General features: G+C 35.1%; 1 protein-coding gene across 6 annotated transcripts in view; it reads left to right on the forward strand.

The window, feature by feature from the left end:
- LOC136034964 (zinc-regulated GTPase metalloprotein activator 1-like) overlaps positions 1 to 25,120 on the forward strand; it is a 157,375-nt gene that overhangs the window by 126,471 nt on the left and 5,784 nt on the right. The window contains exon 10 of one of the 6 annotated variants that reach the window (XM_065716523.1): positions 19,300 to 19,410. The exons of 4 other annotated variants lie outside the window; for them this stretch is intronic. In XM_065716523.1, the coding sequence (XP_065572595.1) occupies positions 19,300 to 19,323 (24 nt within the window). In that variant the 3' untranslated portion in view covers positions 19,324 to 19,410. Of the gene's footprint in view, positions 1 to 19,035; positions 19,069 to 19,299; positions 19,411 to 25,120 lie in introns of those variants that run through there. One more of the 6 variants, XM_065716524.1, reaches the window with a different exon arrangement.

A 25,120-nucleotide genomic window follows, 5' to 3' on the forward strand; every position in this document is an offset into this window, starting at 1 on the left:
TCCAAACATTCCCTAAGGGTGGGAACGCTTCAACCCTCCTCGAAGCCATTCTTAAGATATTTCAAATACGACCTTTATAAAAGTTGAATACAAATATAGTTTTGTGATTTATTTCAACATTCCCTGAAAATTCTGACTTAGTACCCTTACCATTTCTTAGATATTGTACACACAATTTTGACAACCTGGATGCACAAACGTCCCTCTCAACATTTCCCAAAACTAGGAACTTTTTAAAGTCCCTTAAAGCCATTCTTGAGACAATTCAAATAGGCCCTTTTTAAAAATTGAATACAAGTATGATCTTGTGATTTACTTCAACATTCCCTGAAAATTTTGACTTAGTACCCTTACCGTTTCTTAGATATTGTACCCACCATTTTGCTATCTGTATGCACATAATATCTTTTGATCTATCTCAATGCCTCCCTCAACATTCATGGAAAGTTTCAGCTAAGTAGCCTACCATTAGCTGCATTTCACGAAAATTTGCAGCTCAACAATCTTAACCTATTTTGAGATATGTCAGATACGTCCTTTTGACAACTGGAATGTACATAGTGTCTTTAAGTTCAAAATTCCCCTGAACATTCTCTGGAAGTCTCATCTTATTACCCCTATATGTGTTTGGGACATTTGAGATATACCGTTTTGACAACCTTGATGCATATAGTGTCTTTTGATTTAGTTTAACAGCCCTTTAGTAAACCTTGAAAGTTCAACTTAATACCATAGCCGTTCCTGGGAACAATATAGACTCGCCCAAATACGCCCTTTTGACATCCTGGATGCACGCCCAAATACGCACTTTTCACGTCCTGGATGCACCTATTGTCTTTTGGGTATAGCGTAACATCTCTCTCAAAATTATCTTTAAGTTTCAGCTGAATATCCTTAATAGTTCTTATATACTGCAGATACGCCCTTCTGAACACCTGGATACAAATAGAATCTTTGGAGATAGTTATCCTCTTCAAAATTCCCTAAAATTTTAATTTTATAACTTTAGCAGTAGTAGTAGTGGCAGCAGTCACAGTCGCGGACGCAATCGAAATAGCAGTGGTAGTAGTCGTATTCGCAGTCTTAATTCGTTGCAGTTGTAATCACTATCGCTAGTAACCGTAGTTGCAAGTAGTTACAAACAGAAGTAGTTGCAGTCGTAAATGTTCGCAGTAGCACTCATAAGTAGCTGCAGTTACAGTCACAACTAGTCACAGTTGCAGTCAGTAATAATTGTAGTTGAAGTGGCAAGTAGTCGCATCCACAGTTGGAAGTAGTTCTAATCGTAGCTACATGTAGTTTTAGTAGTAGTAGTAGTTATAGCCTAGAAAGTTTCAATATGATACCCTTAGTTGTCCTTAAGATGTTGCAAATATCCCTATTGATAAACTGGATGCACATATTGTCTATTGATTTAATTTAACATTCCCCTTTATATTCCCTGAAGTTTCACCCGAATACCCTTTGACATGTGCTAATATATATATATATATATATATATATATATATATATATATATATATATATATATATATATATATATATATATATATATATATATATATTTTTAAGATAATATGATAATATATACATATATTGTATAATACCTGACATGTAATTAGAGACCCAGTGACATGAAATTATGTGTTGTAGTAAAGGTGTCGGGTCGGTGTTGCAACTCGCCCTTAAGGCTTTATTTGGGGTACTCTGGAATAATCCCAGTGAAGTTTTGGGAGCCCTTGAAAAATGTGGACATCCACACTCGGCAATAGGCCTAATGCATAACTTGTAGTCTACAGAGGATTAATTGCTGGATTTTAGCAGGTTCTTAGAACAAAGAGTTATACCCAGCTTTTTTTCGTACATGAGAATCGGAACTGATTTAAATATACGTCCAAGAAAGGTTTTAGGAGAAAAGAATTTGAAAATGACGAAGTTTTTTTTTAAGTCTCTTGGGAACTTAACCCTTAGAGATGAAGTCAGTATGTGGACACAAGACCTTAAGTTGTTGCATTAGTAGCTCCGTGATAATGCCTTTGGAGTTTCTTCAATATTGAAAGATAATATATGCATTTGAAAAACATATATTTAAAAAGAAGAAAGTATTAATGGAAATATATCAGATATCTGGCTAATCAAATGTGGTCTAATACTCAAAATAATAGCGAAATGTAACAAAAGAGCTGTGAGATATGCAAGTGGTCATTGTTAACATATAAGTTTTTTTAAATAAGAAAAGATGACATGTTTAATCCTGGATCTCCAAAAAAGCTTAAAGTATTGAAATTAAACTTTAAGACAATGCTAAGAGGGATGCCTAACACAATCAAAACACACTATGTCCTTTCTGGTTGTGAGCAAGGAATATCAGCAGTATCTAAACGATGGTATCAGCTTAAAACTTTCGCGTATGTTCAAGGGAATTTGAAAAGATATTGGAGGGCAACTAGCCCCCATTCTTACCCTTCTTATGTGCATCCTCTCTTTAACAATGGTCAAAATTTTGTAATTGTTATTTAGTTCAAACTAGTCAGTTGGTCTAATAGCTATGCCTCCAAGGATGCCATGCCCCTCAAACAACATTGGCAAAAATTGTAAATTATGCAATGCATCCATTGTTCACGTCCAGGATTTATCTGTAGGAAAAGGGAAAAGTTTTGATTCTTGGTACTTCCAAAAATGCCAAGGATACTAAGGTGAAAATTAGGATACTAGGTGAAAATAGGATATTTAGGATACAAAGGATACTAAGGTGAAAATATCTTAAAGTAAATCAGGGGCACTATCTGTATCCAGTCTATCAAAAAGGTGGATATGCAACTCTTAAGAACGGCTGAGGGTATTAATTTGAAACTCATACATTGAGCCTTCAGGTAAATACAAGAAAGGGGTTCTAAGAAAGGGTGAGAGTGGAGGTAGAAGTTAATGTATAATTCCTCTTGATTTCTGGGAATACCTCTGGTTTACGCTGTTATTATAAAAGTAAAAAGTAACATTGAACCCCGACATTACCATTATTCATTCCATATAGGATGGGAGATACCCCTTCCTTATCCCCAGCCTCCCCTTCATGATCGTATAATTCTCAGAGGATGCTCATGCGGTTGGAAATTGAGATCTCAAGTCCTTTTTTTTATATGTCAAAAGTGATTTGAAACCAACCACTCCTGTCCTAAAACTGTTTTTTATATCTGGTCTGTTTTTACCCCTTAGGACATCTGGTTGATTTTGGGGTATCTATTTTGTACTTTCTCTGTGGTTCATCAATTTTTGGTGTGGAAAAACTTTCCATGTGGAGATTTTCTAGGGAGAGCTGGATCCTTCTGCGGATACCCTGTAAGTCACTTAGAATGCTCCAGGTATGGTTCATCCGAACTTGTGGAGAATGTGAGACAGGCAATCCGCCGCTGTCTGAGACGTTCTTTGTATAAGTAGAATCCGTCACTCGTTTTGACCTGTGATTAATCAAAACAAAAATTGAAAAAAAAATAAGCTTTTCAAAAAAAGTAAAGACCATGATAAACTTAATATCAGAAGAAATAAAAAACTATAATAATTGAAACTCAACATCACCAAAAATTACTATTAAAGAATGAATGAAATCCAAAACGAACGGAAATTTAATAATCAATCTTGACATACAACAGATAATAATATAAATAAATATATAAATATTAAAACAATTAAAGTTTAAATTGAATATGCAAATGAAGCTCAAAATGAACACAAATGTTTTGCTATTGAAGCATAAATGAAACCCAAAACGAATAAAAATTAAATAAACAATCATAGCAAACTACCACACAAGAGGTACTATTATAAATGAAAAATAATAAAAAAAAATCTTAGAATGAGTGAAAACTAAATTGAATGTGCAAATCAAGCTTAAAACAAAACAAAATTGCTACAAATAAGCGTTTGGGTACTACCTCCTTCCCTAGCTGAAAAAGCTTAAAACCTACTGCGTCATTGGCGCTTTACTGAAGATTAAATAAAAAAAAGCTTTTATCAACTGAAAGTAAGGGGTATTATTATAACTTAAAACGAGCACAAATTATTCCGTGTATGAGGGGGTTTGCTCCACCTCAACAGCTCGCTCTTTTCGCTGAATTTTTTTTTTAGTACTTTAAAAAGGCTTCTTATTGTACTAATATAACCTAGTGTCAATAAACGAACATAGTGTTTCGGGAGTAGTTCTTAAAGAATTAGGACGGAATTCAAACGTTAGCATATAGAGCGAGGTGTTGTGGAGGAGTAACTCCCCCCCCCCCCCCCATGTACGCAATAATTTCTGTTTCAGTTGAAAAAACTTGTTTTTGTAAATTTAGTTTCCGTTCGTTATTTAAATAAGGCCAGGAAATCTGGCGATATCTCCACGGAAAGATGTCTCCACCCTCGGATTTGTTCTCTGGACAATTCAATCCAGGTGAATATTTACCCCGTACCCTTACCCTTAACATCTCCACGCGTAAGATTCAGTCGGCAAAAAAAAACAAGGCATAAGACGATTTTCGTGTAGGAATTCAGCCAAATTTCCTCAGTATTGAATATTCCCTGAGCTTCGCTCCCCTTGGAAAATTATCCTCGTAGAAAATACCACCAGCAAAAAATTCCCCACTCCCGCCCTAAAAATGTATGTATACTTCCCAATAACAAATGCTGTGCGTGAACAACAGAAAAATTTTGTAACTTTAAGACATTTCCCCTAGGGCTGTGGGGGTCATGATATTTCCAAAGGCGTGGTTATTTGGTCTTTCAACTATGCTGAACAAAATTGCTCTCTCAAAACTTCAGTCCAAAACCAAATATATCTAATGGTATAAAATTCCGTTTATAGGGTTTGGGTTACTATTTAGCTTGGGTCGCTCCTTACTTACAGTTCGTTACCACGAACTGTTTGATTATATGTGTCTTGAACAGTCTTGGAAAGAACTAATAAAATCAAACTGAATATTTTATATATAATGATATTAGTTGGTTGAAGCTCATAAGCTCAAGATTTTATTTCACTGTAATATTTTTATTTTCAATGCTGTAATAACTGGAAAAGAAGATATTTGTAATATAATTCGTTTTCAGTGAAGCGCCAATGACGCAGTAGGTTTTAGACTTTGCAGTTGGGGAAAGGGGCAGTATCCGAACTCTTGTTTGTGGTGAAAATATATTTGTTTTGAATAGTCTTCGAAAGAACTAATCAAATGAAACTTAATATTTGATATATAATGATATTAATTGCTGAAAGTTCATCAGTTCAAAGTTTAGTTTTACTGTAATTTTTATTTTTATTTTCAATGTTGTAATAAGTACAAAATAAAATATTTGTTATATATATTTTTTCGAATCTTCCCGCTGGTATTGACTTAGCAAAGAGCTTTGTGCCTTCAGTGTATTTTTCTCTTTACCCCTTTCTTTTGGAAGGTATCGTCGTAGAAACTTGGGAGAGACCAATCTCAGCTTCTCAGGTTTATTCTTTGAGATGATTGCAGGAACAGAGCTACTGAATAGACTTCAAAGTCATTTTATGGGCCAAGGAAGCCATTGTGGGGAAAGTACTATTTTTTAATGGTTCTGGAAAAATATCACCGATATTTTTGTGTCATGCCTCAAAAAAATGCATCCTTTTAAATTTAAGGCATTTGAGCATCTGCTCAACTGAAGAAGATAATCCCTGAATTTTTCTAAAATTTTGTATGCTGACAAATACAATGAACTATTTATGAATAAACTTCCATTTTCTTGGTAAAAATTAAAACATAAATTTTGTCGTTATTCATAGTTTTTATAGTATAATTAAAATTAACAATATTTGTTATAAAACTATTTTAAATAATTTTTTTTTAAATAATTATCAGGTCCCGTAACTTTGTTTGTCACCCTGATAGCTCCTACAACTGTGTTCGGTATTTTTTTTTCGTATTTTAGAAGTGTTTTTTTGTTCTCAACCATGATTAGTTTGTTCCACCTCCTTCTAATTAAGTTCAACTCTGTAGGTGTGGGAGGTGGATAAACCAAGGACGTACACGGGGGAAGCTTGGGATGCCGCCCAAAACTGAATTTTTTTCTGGGTACTTCTTATTTGAATTGTGAAATAGTTTTTTTATTGCTCTCCCCCCCCCCCCCTCGGAAAAATGTTATGTGTACGTCCTTAAGATAAGCATCTATTAGGGATTTTTTTCCATTCCAACTCGTTTTCAAAAAACGTTTTTTGGACCTGGTAATATTTGATTCTGTAAAATTGTTTCACTTTGCCCCTAAAGGTTAACTATTTCCTGGTTTTGCTAATTTTCGACATTACCCTATAGATTGCACATCTACTTGTTTATCTTTCTTCTTATTGTTCATCTTCTGCCAGAAGTCATTTGTGGAAATCAAATAATATTCTGCTCTCCGTATTTGATCATCTCAATATTGTCAAATGATAAGATTACATTTGTTAAGTGCTCGTAATCTATGTAATATAGGTATTCCCACGTGTCGGTAACAAATATTAGAGATGCCAACGTAGTTCGGTCGCGTGCCGCTAACGGCTCGAAGTCCCTTTCTGAGTGTAATTAAACGCACTTCAGCTGATATCAAACTGTGTGAAAAATGAATTGATAAGAAACAAATTAATTAAAGCTGGAATTTGATACTTGTGAGCCAATTCATGTGATTCAGTCTCATCACTAATAATAATAATTAATCATGATTTTTAGTAGCTGGTCGTAATACTCGGTTTCAAAGAGTAGTTTTTGTTATAACATGAGTTAGTTGTTGTCAGAGCTTCATTGGTGGTTCTGGCCTCTCTTGCTCCCGGGCGAAATCTTGATTACCACAACCCCCCTGTCTTCCAAAAATTTTTAGGTCGAACTTATTACAAAGTTTTCATCTAGTAGTGAAATTTCAACACAAAATATTACAAAAAGACATTAAAATTAATTAAACTCGGTCTATTTACGTTTTTTTTCTTGGAATAGTGATGAAGATATAGGAGAATTGAAATTTTTCGGATTCAATCTGCTTTGCTTACTGCCAATTACGCCCTCTACTTATTTAATAAAAATAAAATTTTGACATTTACAAAATAAATAGAATCGTTAGTTTATTCTTTTTGAAATTGCGTGCCCAAAAAATTTTTGTACTTTTGTGCCCGTGGCAAGTGCCTGTTATCCCGCCTGAAATAGCCTCTGCAGAGCTTATCAGTATGGGAAGCTTGTAGGGGTTAAAAGTGGAGATAGTGTCAGAAAGAAAAACCACAAGCGCTGTCTAGTGTTTGGTGGCTTTGTCTGACTAGGTAATGCTACACACTTGTCTTTTCAGGTACTTGAAAATGCAGTGGAGGATAATAAAAACAGAATTCTTTACCAGTAGGCCTACCAGCTTCAACTAACCTACCTACCTTGTTAGGATTTTGTTTGATTAACATTTGCCAAATTTGTGCAGAATGGATTTTTGGCCTTGAATAGTTCTTGAAAAATGAAAACTGAAAGGAAAAAAAAGCCTAAAATTTCAGCTTTTTTTACTGAAGAAAAATTCTCTATGATTTTCCCTATTTAATTCATTACTGGGACCGAACGAAAAGCGGTTCGTCCTCATATAGGATCGAAAGAGGTCACTAGAAAGAATTTAAAGGACATGGGAAGGAAAAATGTAACTTCGAGTAAGATTTGAGTAGAGGGGGATCACTCGCTACTGTGTTGGCTTCAGGTGGCTTGGTGGCAGGAGGATCCATTTTTTTTATTTGATTCGATACATTTACGCTCGGTGTAAAGAATCACTCAAATGTCTATCTTTACAGTCTTGCAGACTTCGTCAGCCATGTTTTATATCCTTTTCTACTAATTTTCATTTTTGCTGGCATTTTGAATAGAAGCTCCCTTTAACGTTATGTTGGTGTTATTTTTCATCTTTTCACAAAGTAATATTCTATTATTTCTATTGTATCTGTTGCTTCTTCTTGAAGCTTCATGGTAATATTCCTTAAAACCCAAAATCGCGGTTGTAGCGGTAGGGGCAACCTAATAAAGACCAAACAACGGCTTAAAACAACAAAAAATAAAAATAATTTTTTTTTGAGGTTTTAACTTTCTACTGATAAGAGTTTCGCAATAGTTGCTTAAATAGTTAGTATAGTTTATAGTTAATATATTAATAGTATAATATTTAATTTATAATATATATATATATATAATTATATATAATATATATATATTATATATTTATAATATATATTACATATTTATAATATGTATATATATATATATATATATATATATATATATATATATATATATATATATATATATATATATATATATATATATATATATATATATATATATATATATATAATTTATAATTTATAATAGTATAATTTATAGTTAATATATTAATATTATATATATATTGATAGTTTTTAACAATAGTTAGTTAAAAACATTGAATGCTTTCTTGATACAACTTAATAACACAACAGGAAGTATCTCGAAGTATTTCGGCAAGAGCCTGAAACCCTCAACATGGTGGCTGATCGTGAAAAGTTAATATTTGGAATCGCCTTACTCAAAAATTGTACACCAGAAACTTACATTTCCCCATCCTAAAAATTTGGAGAATCTCAAATGTATGTTTTTTCTCATCGATAGTTGCCTAAATAGATGGCCGTAGAGCAGTGACAAGAGTTTTAGTCAACAGACATTTTTTTATGATCATCTGTATAAACCGATTCTCTATTAGCCTAGACTAAGTGCCATACAGAAAAAACATTAGTTTTTTTTCCAGCGTTGGCCGACTTCTGGATTATTGCAGACTGGTAATTAGGAGCTTATGTGACATAATTTTTTGGCGTATGCTCTTTTTCTTAGTCGATTCTTACAGCGCCAGAAAAAAATCACATTAAGGCGTAAAAAATGGAAATTTTTGGTGCCTTTCTTGTCAAGGAGACTCCTGGGTATGACAAAAATCTATTGATGTCTTATGAATCGTGCCAGGGCCAGCGTTGTCACATGGGACTGAACCTTATTATCTACTCAACCGATGAAGCTGAGGGACAAAAAAGGGTGTAGTAGATTTTCGAAGAATGATTAATTAATGTATACAAGGGTCACTCTAGTGCCCCCTTCCCTGTTGATCTTGTATATGATGTGGGTGAAAGCCACTCTAGGATGTCATCTGTAGGAAGGATAAGGATATGAGGCCGGTTAAACCTAGTCTGGGTTAATCCTCTAAAGGAGTCCTCTCAGTTGTATGTGAACACGTTCCAGGTAAGCTAGATATGAATTTCCTTGATCCTTGACGTAGTTGGCCTTAGCCCCTCCTTTGTTTTGGATTCTCTTCTTACTCAAGAGCCACTGTAGAATAACAATCAAATTATTTAACACCATTATTCGATGGTGCTTTTTTGTTTTGCTACGTGGCAATTTGAGGTAGTATTATTGGTGAATCATCTGAATGGCCATTTTAATCCTGACTTAATCACAATCAAGATGTGTAGTTTGTACTTACATGTATACTACAGTGACCAAAAAAGCTCCATGCCGCAAGCATCTCCTCCTCTCTCCCATCTCAAAATCTTGTGTCTGCTACTGGGTAACGTCGAAAGATATCATATCTTAAAAATCGATTTTTCATTTTTCTGTTGTCTGTATTGAAACTTCAAGCATATCGTTCTACTTTATTGTATTATTTCCAAGTCGGTTATCTGATTTATTTGAAATTATTGGATAGCTAGTTACACGCTGACATGTGCCTTACCGATGCTTTATTTTGCGAGGAGGTGGTTTCAAATCCCATTGTGGTTAGTTTCACTTTTTCTTCTTTTTTTGTACATCGTAACTTTACATTTGTTCTTATACTACTACTACTAACAGCTCACCGCCGCATCAAGCCGCCTGAGGCCAACAAACCTACACACACTCCTCTCCATCCCAATCTATTCATCTATTTACACCCTCCCAAGAATTCCATTTTTCCTTTAAATCTTTCTTTATGAAATCCTCCCACCCTAGACGAGGACGACCTGCTTTCCGTTTAGCCTAGACGGTTGGCCGGAAAGGACAATCTTCGGCAATCTGTCATCCTTCATCCGCAGAACGTGCCCTAACCATCTCAATTTCTTTCATTATATTCCTAGATAGCGGGATTGAACCACACTTTTCGTACAGCCTACTGTTTGAAATACGATCAGTTAGTCGGGTACCCAGAACAATCCGTAGGCAATTTCTCTGGAAAACATCTTAGTTTTGTTGAGTTTGCTCTTATAATGTGTACATTATTATATATCGGTCCTCGGTCTTTTGCAGAATTTCATTTTGTATTTGTTTTCAGCGAATAGTATTTCCTGTAATGTATTTCGCCACCTACAAACGTTAAATAAAAATATCGATAAAAAAAGTTAAGTCAATAAAAATCTTAAATAACAAAAAAAAATAAACAAATTAACATCAGATATCAAGCTTTGTGATAATTTTCTGTTCATAGTAGAAAAAGAAAGTTTAGTATTAAAATTAAATTATTAACAGTAGATATGGGTCAATTCGTTTAAACAGACAGTACCTCCTTCGATTCCTGGTCCCGACACTTTTTTATAATCTTCTTCGAGACGCAGGTGCTTGTTATGTTATAGGGTTTGTTTACTTTTGGTTGTTACATAATAGGACTTGTTACGTAATAGGTTTTGTTTGCATTAGGGTGTTACGATTAGATTAAAAAACAAAGATACTTTAAGATCTAAACTTTAAAAGAAAAATCTTTAACTATAGGCTAAACTATAAAATAAAAAAAAACTTACAACCCTACAACCTATAACTTCTTGAAACTAATCTAGCTAAAACTTTAAAATAAAACTATGATTAAGACTTTAAGGGCAAAACAAAGTAATTTCAAAACTAAAACATTTAAAATAAAAAAAAACTGAAAACCTAAGTTTTAAAATTGATAATTTCGAATTAAAACATTAAAACTAAAACTATTAAAACTGAAATTTCGAAACATTTAATAGTAAAAATTTAAAAAAAAAAAAACACCTTAATGTCTGTATAAATGATACTGGACGAAAATGTACAATAAACTAGCTCTTGTCCATGACTAATCGTAGATTACCATGGGACAGCCGCACACACAATTCTGAAATCAGCGAAAGGTTCAAAATGCCTTTGGAATGATAATTTGTATCACAGGGATTTCAAGGGCTAGCCACATGTTGCCACGGTGGTGTAAATTGCCATGAGGGCATCACGAGGGGTCGGCTTGATAAAACACGAAGCAGTGGATTTAAAGCATAATTTTTATCAAGGAATTGCCTGACAATGCCTTAGGAATGATAATATGTACTACAAGGGTGGCATGGGCCAACCTTAGTGTACCAGGGTAGCGTGAATTGCTATTGAACATCACAATCTAACATTGAAAATAGCAAGTTTCCGCTGTTAAAATAAAAACAATCGTCATTTTTAGTTTATAAAGTTATTTTTATGAGAAAAAGGTTGAAAACCACTTAGGTTTGTCAGTGTGTACCAGAGGGTGTCTTAGGGCTGCTATATATTGCCACGCTGCCCCTCATTACTTGGAATCATCAGAAGAAACTCTATGGGGGATTTCATTAAGTTTAAACCATCGATTCTAGTGTAAACGGATATTTTTGCAGGTAAATAACCAAAAGTGTCATATATATAATAATGCTTTCCAGAGGGGGCCGTGTTTCAGCCATTGAGTGTCTCAGGCTGGGAATTGCCATGGATCATCGCAATCTAACATTGAAATAGTAATTTTCCGCTGTTTAAATAAAAACAACGGTCATTTCTAGGTTATAAAGGTATTTTTATGGGAAAAGGTTGAAAAATCTTATAGGTGTAATAATGAGCGCCAGAGACTGTCATTGGCCTGGTAAATTGCACCATTCTGGGCTCAATTGTCAGAGAAGAATCGTTATTGGGGGTTTTTATAAAGTTTAAACGATCGATTCTAGTGTAAACTGATATTTTGTTGGAAAATGTCCAAAAAATGCCATATATGTGACAATGGTCGCCAGAGGTGGTCATGTGTCAGCCATTGAGTGTCAGAGGCCGGGACGTACCATGGAACATTGTAATCTGACAATGAAACGGCAAGTTTCCACTATTCAGATAAAAACAATAGTTATTGTGTTTGTGTATAAAGTTATTTCTCTTGTGAAAGGTCGAAAAACCGTTATGTGCCATAATGTCCGCCAGAGGGTGTCATCGGACTGGTGCATTATGCCAGGCTGGCGTCAATTACCAGGAGTCATCAGAAGAAATGTTGGGGATTTCTTATTCAGTTTAAACGATCGGTTGTAGCGTAAACGGATATTTTTGCAGGAAAACACCAGAAAATGCGAAATATGTGATAATGGTTGCCGGAGGGTGCTTTGTGTCAGCCATTGAGTGGCATAGGCTGGGAATTACCATGGAACATCGCAGTGTAACAATGAAATGGCAAGTTTCAGCTGTTCAAATAAAAACGATGGTCATTTTTAGTTTATAAAGTTATCTTTTGTGGAGAGAAAGATTGAAAAACCCTTAGATGTGATAATTAACGCCAGAGGGCGTGATCGGGATGTTACATTATGACACACTGGCCTCAGTTGCCAGGACTCATCAGAAGTAAAGTTACTGGGGAATTTTCATTAAGTTTAAACGATCGATTCTAGTGTAAATGGATATTTTTGCAGGAAAATTCCCAAAAAATGACATATGTGTAATTATGGTTGCCAGAGGGTTCCGTGTGTCAGCCATTGAATGTCATTCGCTGGGAATTACCATGGAACATCGTATAATAACAATGAAATGGCAAGTTTCCGCTGTTCAAAAAAAAGTAGGCATTTTTAGTTTGTAAAACTATTTTTTGTGGGTAAAAAAGGTTGAAAAACCCTTATGTGTGATAATGCGCGCCAGAAGGTGTCGTCGGGATTGTACATTATGCCACGCTGGTCTCAATTGCCAGGAGTCATCAGAAGAAACGCTATTGGGAATTTTTCATTAAGTTTAAACGATTGATTCTAGTGTAAATGGATATTTTTGGGGGAAAATGTCCAAAATATGCCATATGTGTGATAATTGTTTTTCAGAGAGTGTCGTTTGTTAGCCATTAAGTGTCACAGGCCCGAAATCCTCAGAAAATAATACCAAGGAAAAATGAACAAAATATAGAATTAAGCCACATGTCCTGTGCTCCCCTTGAATTTACCTCTAATAAGTCGCCTCTCCTCTCAATGGATATAGATTTATCGGTTAAAAGTAACGGTTTTCATCGACTATTATATTTTGATGTTGTGGATATGCTTATGGCAAATTTTTTTGGAATTTTTGTTGATAATCCTCGATAGAACGACTTTCTAGTTGAAAATATCTCACTCCTTCCTGTATAATATTGATTGCAGTGTCCTAAGAATAAAGTGTTTAATAATGCTTGCAAATTAGCTTTTATTAATAAAACGTGTTTGTACAAAAAAACCTTCATTTTTTAGATTTCTTATTCCGGGATGCATCTTCAATAAGCAATCATTTACGCAATGAAATAATTCAAGGCAATTCTATGTGACATTACACTGATTCAATAGCTAACTTAATCTATCTAGGTCACGTTAGAGCATTAATGACACTGTAACCATGCAGATACATCTAATAGAGCAAAAATCAATAGCATTGGGATGCTTGTGCGCTCTCATATGGAAAGGGTTGGAAATATGCGATCTATTTAATCATTCTAGAAAGCGGGCAGGGAATTCTCCGTGCGTGGAATAGGTGATCACGTACAAGGTATTCACTGAAACCAAATAACATCAAATGCTTCTTGGTCCAGATATCTAGCCCTCCATTCCATTTTGGGGAGATCTCTGAGAAAAAACGTCCTTAAAGAAAATGAAATCTTCAAAAAAACCTTGAAAGAAAAAATTAAATACTGAAGAGAAAAAAAAAACACATTGAAGTAAAACATCTCTTAAAGTATACATCTCAACGTGTACATCGTTATTAGGTAACATCCAACGTTTGTACCCTCCTCAGTTACAAGCGGGGATTCCTCACGGACCCTGAAGAAACAAACCACGTTTGAATGCGTTATCCCTAACACTGATAAACATTCTCTGTTAAGTAAGAACTAAAGAAATCACAAAGAAAAACGTCTTCATGAAAAATGTCTTAAAAATGCTTTGAAAGAAAAATCTCTTAAAGCAATGCGTAGCATCTCACGTGTGCTTCGACATCACGTAACACACCATGTGCGTGCCGTCATTACGTAACTGTGACATATGCACTGCCATTAAGTAACACCCGCGTGTGTGTCCTCTTCAGTTACAAGCGAGGATTCCCCACGGATCCCTGAAGAAACAAGCCACGCGTTGTTGCGTCATCCTCAACATTAGTAAACATTTTCATGTTACGTTGGCTCGCCCCGCTAGACTAGCGGCCTGTAACCAGTCCTATTACGTAACATCCAAGGAAATCATATGCATAAGTAAGAAAACCCCAATATGAAACTCCTAGAAGTAAACAAACTCTATTACGTGACAAACACCTGAATCTTGACTAACGGAACAAGTCTTACTACATTACAACCATTTCTATTTTCGTTTCAAAATAACCCATTTTTATAATTTCCAATAAGAAAATCGTCAGGATCCCCCCTATGTTTTGAAAACAAAAATTTATCCCACCCCTCTTTCGATATTGTCGTGATTTAACGCTACTGAAGTACAGCAGACCGAATTTTCTTTGGAATTGATGTGTGAGGACGTGAGGTTGGTTGCAGCTCCCTTACCCATGCTTATTCACATTTAAGGAGTTACTTGTGCTTTTCTGAAAACTTACTACAATGCAACAGATGCTTAATTGGTACTGTCTTATTGGATTTTTCTAAATATGGAAGTATTTTCGGTTTCTTAATGAATATTTGAGTAATGTGTTGTTTTCTTCAAAGCCCTCCTTTACTGGTATTATATATATATATATATATATATATATATATATATATATATATATATATATATATATATATATATATAAAAATAAGTTGTCTGTGTGTGTCATTTCATGTGCCCTTTTGTCATTTCATAATCATATTGAGTATTTAAGATTAAAACTTGCGCAAAATATTGGGTCGATGTACCGTGTGAAGAATATTTTTCCTTTTACCATTTTAAAAATAATTTACCACTCTCTAATTACTTCTTATTTGAATTATTGCTCAGTTGTATATCTTAATACATTTTGGAAGCATATAAAACCCTTACAGGTACTACAAAATAGGGCAATAAGAATACTTGGAAATTTCTTACATCAACCTTCAAAACTTGAAAATGTTTCGGAAACTAAAACATTATTCCTCTTCTTAAATTTGTTGGATTTAAATGATATACGAATATTAAATACTTCCATAGGGCATTTTCAAATCCAAAATTCTAAAAATTATTTCTATGACAAATCTCTGTTAATCTTACTTCCTCGTTCGGATTGTCGGAGGTCTAGGATGTATCAAATTCCTTTTGTAAGCTCTGAAAGGTCAAGGTTTTCGATTAGATACCAAATACCCTTCATTGCTAACAATCATAAGCTGAATGATAAAATTCTGTTTGATCCATCCCAAAAATCTCAGCAAAATTTAAAAAAGCAAATATTAAAGATTGTTTGCTAAAATTTTGATTATTCACCATTGATGATGGAAATTTAAATTATTTGATCTTCTTATTTGTGTGTTTGTTTTTGTGTCCCTGTGTCTGGGACGGCCTCCCACGCCCATCCTGCCTGATATTTATATATTTACTTATCTTTTATGAGTTTTTTTTTCTATTTTATGTGTCTTCTACCGTATTATATTTTGAAATCATTATTACGATGAGATGTTGATGTTTTTTCTTATGTTTTTGCACTGTCCCAGCCTTACGAGCTCTGCTCTCTGTTGGGGCATAATATTGTTTGTGTATTTTTTGAGTTGAATAAAGAAAAAGTTGAAGTTGAAGTTGTGTGTGTGTGTGTGTGTGTGTGTGTCGAGTGACGTCATGTTTGTCGACTGACGTCATTATAAGGATTGAGCTGTATGCGTCTTGAAGTTGTTTGTCGACTGACGTCATGTTTGTCAATTGATGAAATTACATCCACGTGGATAAGTAGCGACAATTGTATTTATTATATTTGGTGGTGGTTTTTATTTGTTTTTAGATTAGTTTTCTTTTAATTTTCTATCTTGTGCTGAAGACACCTTGTTTTATACAGGCGAAATATCCGCGTTGTTTTAGTCTTTTAATTCTACTGGCCGTCGTCTCGTTTGAAGTTTTCTTTTTTAGAGTTTTATCTCTCTTGATTGTTTATTGTCATGTCTGGCCAGTTCGGCTTAAGAACTTTTATATATATATATATATATATATATATATATATATATATATATATATATATATATATATATATATATATATATATATATATATATATATATATATATATATATATATCTATATATATATATATATATATATATATACTAGCTGTTGGGGTGGCGCTTCGCGCCACCCCAACACCTAGTTGGTGGGGCGCTTCGCGCCCCCCAAGCCCCCCCGCGCGCGTAAGTCGTTACGCGCCATATTAGTTACGCGCCATTGTAGTTGTGTCCCTGTGTCCCACCTGTGAATAGAGATAGATATAAATATATGTTTTTAACTACGTAAAACATGCTAATATACAACATTCTTCGCTGTCCCATTGTCTGTGCATATAAATAGATTGTCAGGTTTACCGACTCTTGAACATGCAACATATAATGGTCCATGGGAAAACAATCCGTATTCAGATCTATACCTCATGATTCTAATGATTGCCCTTGAGCTTTGTTGATGGTGATTGCTAATCGACCATTCCCTGTCCCGGTGTCCCGGTCGTCATTTATATCCCCCTGTGCCCCCCGGCGTCCCCGTTGTAGTTGTGTCCCTGTGTTCCGGTCGTCATTTATATTTTTTACTTATGTCCTGGTCATTATGGCTTATGTATGGTCATTTATATTCCCTGTGTCCCGGTCGTCATTTGTATCCCGGTGTCCCGGTCTGTATATACATTCGTTTTTTAGTTTTGTTTTTCTCCTTTATTTTTTTCCTTTTTTATTTTTTTTCTTTTTTAGTCTATTTAGATTTTTAGATTTTTTAGTTTTTTTATTAGTTTTTAGTTTTTTTTTCTTTTTAGTTTTTTTGTAGTTTTTACCTTCTTTTTAGTTTTTTTAGTTTTTTTTTTTTTACTTATGTCCTGGTCGTCATTTATACTCCCTGTGTCCCGGTGCTTTGTTGATTGCTAATCGAACATTCCTTTTGTCCCGGTCGCTTCCTAATGTATATATGTGTATTTGGAAAAGTCTGTTCATATATCAAATTTTTGATGACTCTTATACAAGGACTTTTCCAGGATTTTTATTCAACTGGGGGGGGGGGGTATTTCTTTGGTCAGATTTCATACAAAAAAAACTTTGATTTGCCTCAAAAAAAGTTTCACATGCATTTTTGTTACGTTTTTACGAGTCAGGCAACAGTTTAGGGAAAGGAGTTCAAACCCATTATCCTCCCCTGGATACGACCTTGCTCTTATGATCACATGATGATTCTAGGGAGGCTAATTTAGGGGCGATGCGAACATAGGTCCCAGTCGAGGGGGGTGCTTTTTTATGGTCGCTGTAAAATATGTGTTTTTTACGATTTCCAATGAGAAAAAAAAATACAGAGTCCCCCCCCCCTATGTTTAGAATTTAATAATTTCTCCCGCCCCTCTGAATATTTTCGTGATTTAACGCTATTGAAGGACAGATCAAATTTCTTTGGACGTGAGGGACGACGAGTCAGGCAACAGTTTAGGGAAAGGAGTTCAAACCCATTATCCTCCCCTGGATACGACCTTGCTCTTATGATCACATGATGATTCTAGGGAGGCTAATTTAGGGGCGATGCGAACATAGGTCCCAGTCGAGGGGGGTGCTTTTTTATGGTCGCTGTAAAATATGTGTTTTTTACGATTTCCAATGAGAAAAAAAAATACAGAGTCCCCCCCCCCCTATGTTTAGAATTTAATAATTTCTCCCGCCCCTCTGAATATTTTCGTGATTTAACGCTATTGAAGGATAGATCAAATTTCTTTGGACGTGAGGGACGACGACACAACACCACCAATCTGGTATAAGAATAACGCTTCAAGACAACACAATGGAGAGTCAAATAACTAAGGGTTTCTTTTAATTAACGTAAAAACACCTACAGGGCCCAGAGAGCAGCTCTAGCAGTTTTATTGGGGGAGGGGGACCAGAGGGATCTACATCCATAGAGCCAAGGTGCATGGGCTATATTGTAATTTGTTCTCCAAATTTGTGAGGGGCAACCGTCCCCTTGCCAACCTCCCTCCAAACGATACCATTGCATATGACCATATCACTAGTTTGTACCTTTAAAAAACTCCTTAATCAAGATTAAGACATGCTGTTTTTCCGTGCTAGTGATTTTTTCCCTGTTAAAAATTTCCAGTAGATTAATTTACCGACAGATGCTAAAGGGCACTAATTTAACAACTTATCCTTTTTGATGGGGTATATGTATACCTACTTGAACTGTCACAGCATGGTATTCCTAGCGAAAATACTTGTTAAAAGAGTCCACCTTCATTTACCTCTTCTCAAATCCGTCGAAAATCAGTTTCTATTACCCCGGATTTCTCCTTAACAAACGACGGCTTAAATATATCGTCAAATGAATATATTGACAAAATTTTTCGTTAATCCCCTGCTCGCTTTCATTGGTTTTATTGTCGGGTGAGTACTTTACTTTGGCCCCCCAACGGAGGGCATTGGAGAGAAGACTTGCCCTATTATACGGTTGTCATTGATTGTGCTTAATCGTCAGGGTGTTGCTTGGGATCATTTTGAGGAGGGTGAAAGAGAATAAGGTTGTTTTTAGCGGGTTAAATTGAAGTAATCTTTGGCTGTATTTGCTTTGTCGGTTCCCTCTATAAACGCCATATTTGACAGCCTAGCTGTAAGCACGTTCATTCCCATGAATAATATTATTTTTTTCGTTTTTAGATTAATGTAGCCTACTGATGGCAAAATAAGGGTTTGGTATGCTTTGCCTCCTTTCTTGACAGATGCGATCGGAGTGATGAGAATGAAAATTCCCGTTGAAGGAGTTATTTTATTTAATTTAATTTGATGTTTAATTTTAAATAATTAATTATTTAATTTTCTTAATAGCTTTCATTTATTTAATGTATATAAATGTCATATTTGACAGCCTAGCTGTAAACACGTTCATTCCCATGAATAATATTATTTTTTTTTCGTTTTTAGATTAATGTACTTATGGCAAAATGAGGGTTTGGTATGCTTTGCCTCCTTTCTTGACTGATGCGATCGGAGTGATGAGAATGAAAATTCCTGTTTAAGGAGTTATTTTATTCAATTGAATTTGATGTTTAATCTCAAACAATTAATTATTTAATTTACTTAATAGCTTTCATTTATTTAACGTATAGGTAGTTTTTTTTTAAGATTTTGAAATGAAGAAAACATTGAAAATACGAAGAGGGAGCTCGTTCAGATAGGATCTGAAATGCTGAGTTCGAATTGTACAGTGAAAAGGTCCCATTAATAGGCTCTGCCAAGGGAATAGCCACCGTTAAGAGCTATTGAGAAATGTGTGGCTAGACTATGAAATGTGATAGAAAAGACAGTGAAATATGTTCCTGTTTTGGCAAGGCTTTTACTCAAAGCGGGCAGCACCACCGGGAACTCCCAAAGCTGCCAAATTGATCAAATTGATCAATTGATCAAATACCACTAATTTCATTAGTGGTGATTTGAGCGTTTTCTAGCAGACATTATATTGATTTAAATTTCATTAAAACACAATATATCTATATCCGGCACAAAGTAGAAGAACTAAGGTGCAATTTTCTATGGGTCGGGGAGGGGGTGAGTGCCAGTCCCAGACCTCAGTTTTCCCACCTCAAACCCCAGTTTGCCCCCCCCCCCAGATGAAGTTTAGTATCTTCAAAAATATTGCCAAAACTAAGATAAGACTGAATAATTCAAGCTTGCAGAGAAATGAGTAAGTTTTCTTTAGTATATCCTTATGTTAATGGTACTATATGGCTCATTTTCAGTTTTCAACGTCATTTTCACTTTATTTGGGAAAATTGGCTCCAGATTTCCCCCTCCCTAGGATTTTGACGAAATTACACTACTACAGAAGAAGTTAAACGTCTTTTAAGATTTATAAAAGAGCAGGTATAGGCTTTAGTTTTATTTTGTTTATTCTTATCCATTTTCCAAGCTCTACAAGCTACGAAATTACCGTGCATTCAATTTTAAATAGTTTAGCCGTACAATTTGAAAAGGTTTATATTGGACAAGATATGGTGATTCTTTAAGCTACCACATCACCTTAATCCGAAGATGTCTCTTTAGGGAAGCAGATCATGGCTCTTCTACGGAGTGTCTTCTGAAATTTCAACTACCTTATGCTTGACACTTATTCCTATGGAGCTGATATGTATTCCAGAGGCATCTAGAAATGAATTATAGTAGGAAATATAGAGCTGGGTTGTAAGGGGGAGGTGGCTGTGTTTTAATTGTCTTTGACTAAATTTATGGTACCGATTTCTGCGTATAAAATAACGATTTCTTTTACAGCTTTCCCTCAGTAATCTGCTCCTATAATTGTTTTACAGCCAGTTGCATATCTAAAAACAGCAGAAATTACTCTTAAAAGTTCAACGTTCTTTTCAGAGGAAGAAACCTCTTTTCTTCTTTTCTCTAAAATTAAAACACCAGTAATAATTACAATAAAGCAAATAAATAATGATGTTTGTTTTTATGGCACTTGGTATTCGAACCAAGTATATATGTCAACCAAGTGTTAATTCAACCCCGGTTAATTCGGAAAAATAGAAAAATTGAAGTATTTTTAACTTACGAACTGTTGATCAGATCTTAATGAAATTTGATGTTTGGAAGGATATCGTGTCTCAGAGCTGTTATTTTAAATCCCGACCGGATCTGGTGACATTGGGGGGGATATGGGAGGGGAAACCTAAAATCTTGGAAAACACTTAGAGTGGAGGGATCGGGATGAAAATTGGTGGGAAAAATAAGCACAAGTCCTAGATACATGATTGACATAACCGGAACAGATCCGCTCTCTTTGGGGTGGTTGGGGGGGGGATAATTCTGAAAAATTAAAAAAATGAGGTATTTTTAACTTACGAACGGGTGATCGGATCTCAATAAAATTTGATATTTAGAAGGATATAGTGTCTTAGAGCTCTTATTTTAAATCCCGACCAGATCTGGTGACATTGGGGGGGGGAGTTGGGAGGGGGAAACCTAAAACTTGGAAAAAACTTAGAGTGGAGGGATCTGGATGAAACTTGGTGGGAATATTAAGCACAAGTCCTAGATACATGATTGACATAACCGGAACGGATTCGCTCTCCTTGGGGTAGTTGGGGGGGAGGTAATTCTGAAAAATTAGAAAAAATGAGGTATTTTTAACTTACGAACGGGTGATCGAATCTCAATGAAATTTTATATTTAGAAGGATATCGTGTCTCAGAGCTCTTATTTTAAACCCAACCGGATCTGGTGACATTGGGGGGAGGGAGTTGGGAGGGGGAAACCTAAAACTTTGCAAACACTTAGAGTGGAGGGATCGGAATGAAACTTGGTGGGAAAAATAAGCACAAGTCCTAGATACATGATTGACATAACCGGAACGGATCCGCTCTCTTCGGGGTAGTTGGGGGAGGGGTTAATTCTGAAAATTAGAAAAAAGAGGTATTTTTAACTTATGAACGGGTGATCGGATCTCAATGAAATTTGATATTTAGAAGGATATCGTGTCTCAAAGCTCTTATTTTAAATCCTGACCGGATCTGGTGACATTGGGGGAAGTTTGGGGTGGGGAACCTAAGATCATGGAAAACGCTTAGATTGGAGGGATCGGGATGAAACTTGGTGGGAAAAATAAGAGCAGAAGTCTTACATACGTTATTTACATAATTGGAACGGATCCGCTATATTGGGGGGGGGCTAATTCTGAAAAAAGAGAAAAAATTACGTATTTTTAACTTACGAAGGAGTGATCGGATCTTCATGAAATTTCATATTTAGAAGGACCTCGTAACTCAGATCTCTTATTTTAAATCTCAACCGGATCAAGCGTAATTGGGCGGGGGGCAGTTGGGGGGACCGAAAATCTTAGAAAATACTTAAAGCGGTGAGATCAGGATAAAACTGGGTGGGAAGAATAGAAACCTGTCTAAGATACGTGACTGACATAACCGGACCCGATCTGCTCTCTTCGGTGGAATTGGGGGGGGGGGGGTAATTTTGAAAATTGAGGTATTTGTAACTTACGAAAGGGTGACCAGATCTTAATGTAATTTGATATTTAGAAAGATCTTGTGCTTTAAAGTTCTAATTTTAAATTCCTACCAGATCCTGTGACATTGGGGGGAGTTGGAGGGGGAAACTGGAATTTTTGGAAAACGTGAAAATTGGGGTATTTTTGTCTCACGAATAGATGATCGGAACTTAATGAAATTTGATTTTTAGAAGGAATTCATGTCTCAGAGCTCTTATTTCAAATCCCAACCAGATCTTTTGACATCGGGGGGAGTTGGAGGGGGGAAATCTTGGAAAAACACTTGGAGTGGAGGAATCGAGATGAAGCTTGGTGGATAGAATAAACAAATGTCCTTGATACGTGATTGACAGAATCGTACTGGATTCACTCTCTTTGGGGGAGTTGGGGGGAGGGGTTCAGTGATTTTGCGAGTTTGGTGCTTCTGGACGTGCTAGGACGATTAAAATTGGTAGGCGTGTCAGGGAGCTGAACAATTTGACTTGATAAAGTCGTTTTCCCAGATTCGACCATCTGGGGCTAAAGGGAGAGGAAAAATTAGAAAAAATTAGGTATTTATAACTTACGAGTGGGTGATCGGATCTTAATGAATTTTGATATTTAGAAGGACATCGTGACTCAGAGCTCTTATTTTAAATCCTGACCGGCATTAAGCCTCTTATTTTCCTTTTTAAATCAATCTATTGATTCATAGAATTTTGTTAGAGCTCATACCATATGATCTCTTGGCTCTTAGCTCTTCTCGCCTCGTCACAAGTGCCATATGAGCTCTTAGCTCTTGTTTATGTTTATTGTTTAGTTTGATGGTATTAGTGGTGCCGTGGCCAAATGTTCTTTTTGTTGTAAGGATCATTTCTCTAAGCCCCCCCCCTCAACAAGCTTTGTCTTTTAAGGGAGGTGGCAACCATTTTTTGTTCACTATGTGTTTTGTAAATGAATCCTTCTCTTAAAAAAAATCAATTTTAAATTGCTCAGATTTGTTATTAAATAAAAGGCGTCTTTTAGTACACATAAAGTTCAAAATCATTGAGGAATTCATCAAAAATCTTGGTGGACTATATGTGGCTTGCAGGCCGTAGTTTTCCTACCTCTAGGCTCGCATGTGTGTGGTAAAGTTATTGTGTTAAAACAAAAATCTAGAAAAAATGTGGCCATTTTAGTATACACCAGATATGAAAGCCCACCCCAAGTAGGCTACTGGTCTATTAGCCTCCCTAGAAACGTCCTCCCTGATGAAGGGTTATTTTCAGAATTATTACAGAAAGTTTTTCAGTAGATTGATTGAGTGAAATTCCGTTAGATTTCTTGACAAATTGTCCGATAGCATTCCAAAATCATTTTAATCTGGTAAATTTGCGCCGGACCAATCCGGGTCTTTTCCCCACAATCTTCACGACAGCCCTTAGTATCCCTGCCAGGGTCGTATCCAGGATTCTTTTCGGGGGAAGGGGTAAAAAAATTTAAGAAACACATCAAAAAATTGTTTATATTCATTTGTTACGTTTTACGAATCAATAAAACATTTTTTTAGGGGGGATGGTTTCAAATACCCTAACTGCCCTGGGTACGGCCTTGATCCCTGCCGAATTAACACCCCTATATAGCTTTAACCTTTTTGTATGGAATAAACAGAAAATTCAATTTTTGGCTAAAACAGCCTATTTCCTCCATGTTTTCCGTGCCGTTTCCGAACAATTAACAGGGTTGGTAATGACTACCTCCCCTGGCCTTTCATGAATTAGGCCCGTAAAATGCTTTCTTTGACTTGCACAGACACATCGTCTCTAATCGAATCAAAATTATGTCAAATTACATTTCCTTCTTATCCGTTATCTGAGTGACAGAAAAAATGAGACATTAATTCATATCCGGAGATGCTAACCAGCCAATCACTACTCTAGGTCGATAAAAGTTACCAAAGAATCTAATGACATTTATACCGGCGTTAAGCAGGATATACAAATCCTCCAAACACAGTTCTCCAATAATAATCAAAATGGATATTATTTGTAAACAGTAATCGACACATAATCCTGGATTCAGATGTCCTGTTGTGTTTTGTCCTTAGACCACCTGCTTAGTTGAGTCGAAAAATATAAAGATACTTTCGATTCTGAAAGAGATTCTTGTATCGTACACCACATGGCATTGTTTATTGTAATAATTTAATGGATATTTTGCATGATGACGCTATTGCTCTTCTGTGTGCCATTAAGGATCCTTCACATTGTGTACCTTACGTTAAAATAAATTCTAAAGTTGTTGCGTTTCATCTTATCCCTTTTATCTTCTTTTATATCTGAATTTTTCCCTTCGCTCTGCGGTCATGTTTTGGCTCTGATGTGAGTTCTCGCCATCATCGTGAACAATCATCATCATCATAATTCATAATCAAATATGGACTGTATATATATATATATATATATATATATATATATATATATATATATATATATATATATATATATATATATATATATATATATATATATATGTATATATATATATATATATATATATATATATATATATATATATATATATATATATATATATATATATATATATATATCTATGTATATATATATATATATATATATATATATATATATATATATATATATATATATATATATATATATATGTGTGTGTGTATATATATATATATATATATATATATATATATATATATATATATATATATATATATATATATATATATATATATATATATATATATATATA

This window comes from Artemia franciscana, chromosome 13 (genome assembly GCF_032884065.1).
Source record: "Artemia franciscana chromosome 13, ASM3288406v1, whole genome shotgun sequence".
In the NCBI taxonomy this organism is placed as follows: domain Eukaryota; kingdom Metazoa; phylum Arthropoda; class Branchiopoda; order Anostraca; family Artemiidae; genus Artemia; species Artemia franciscana.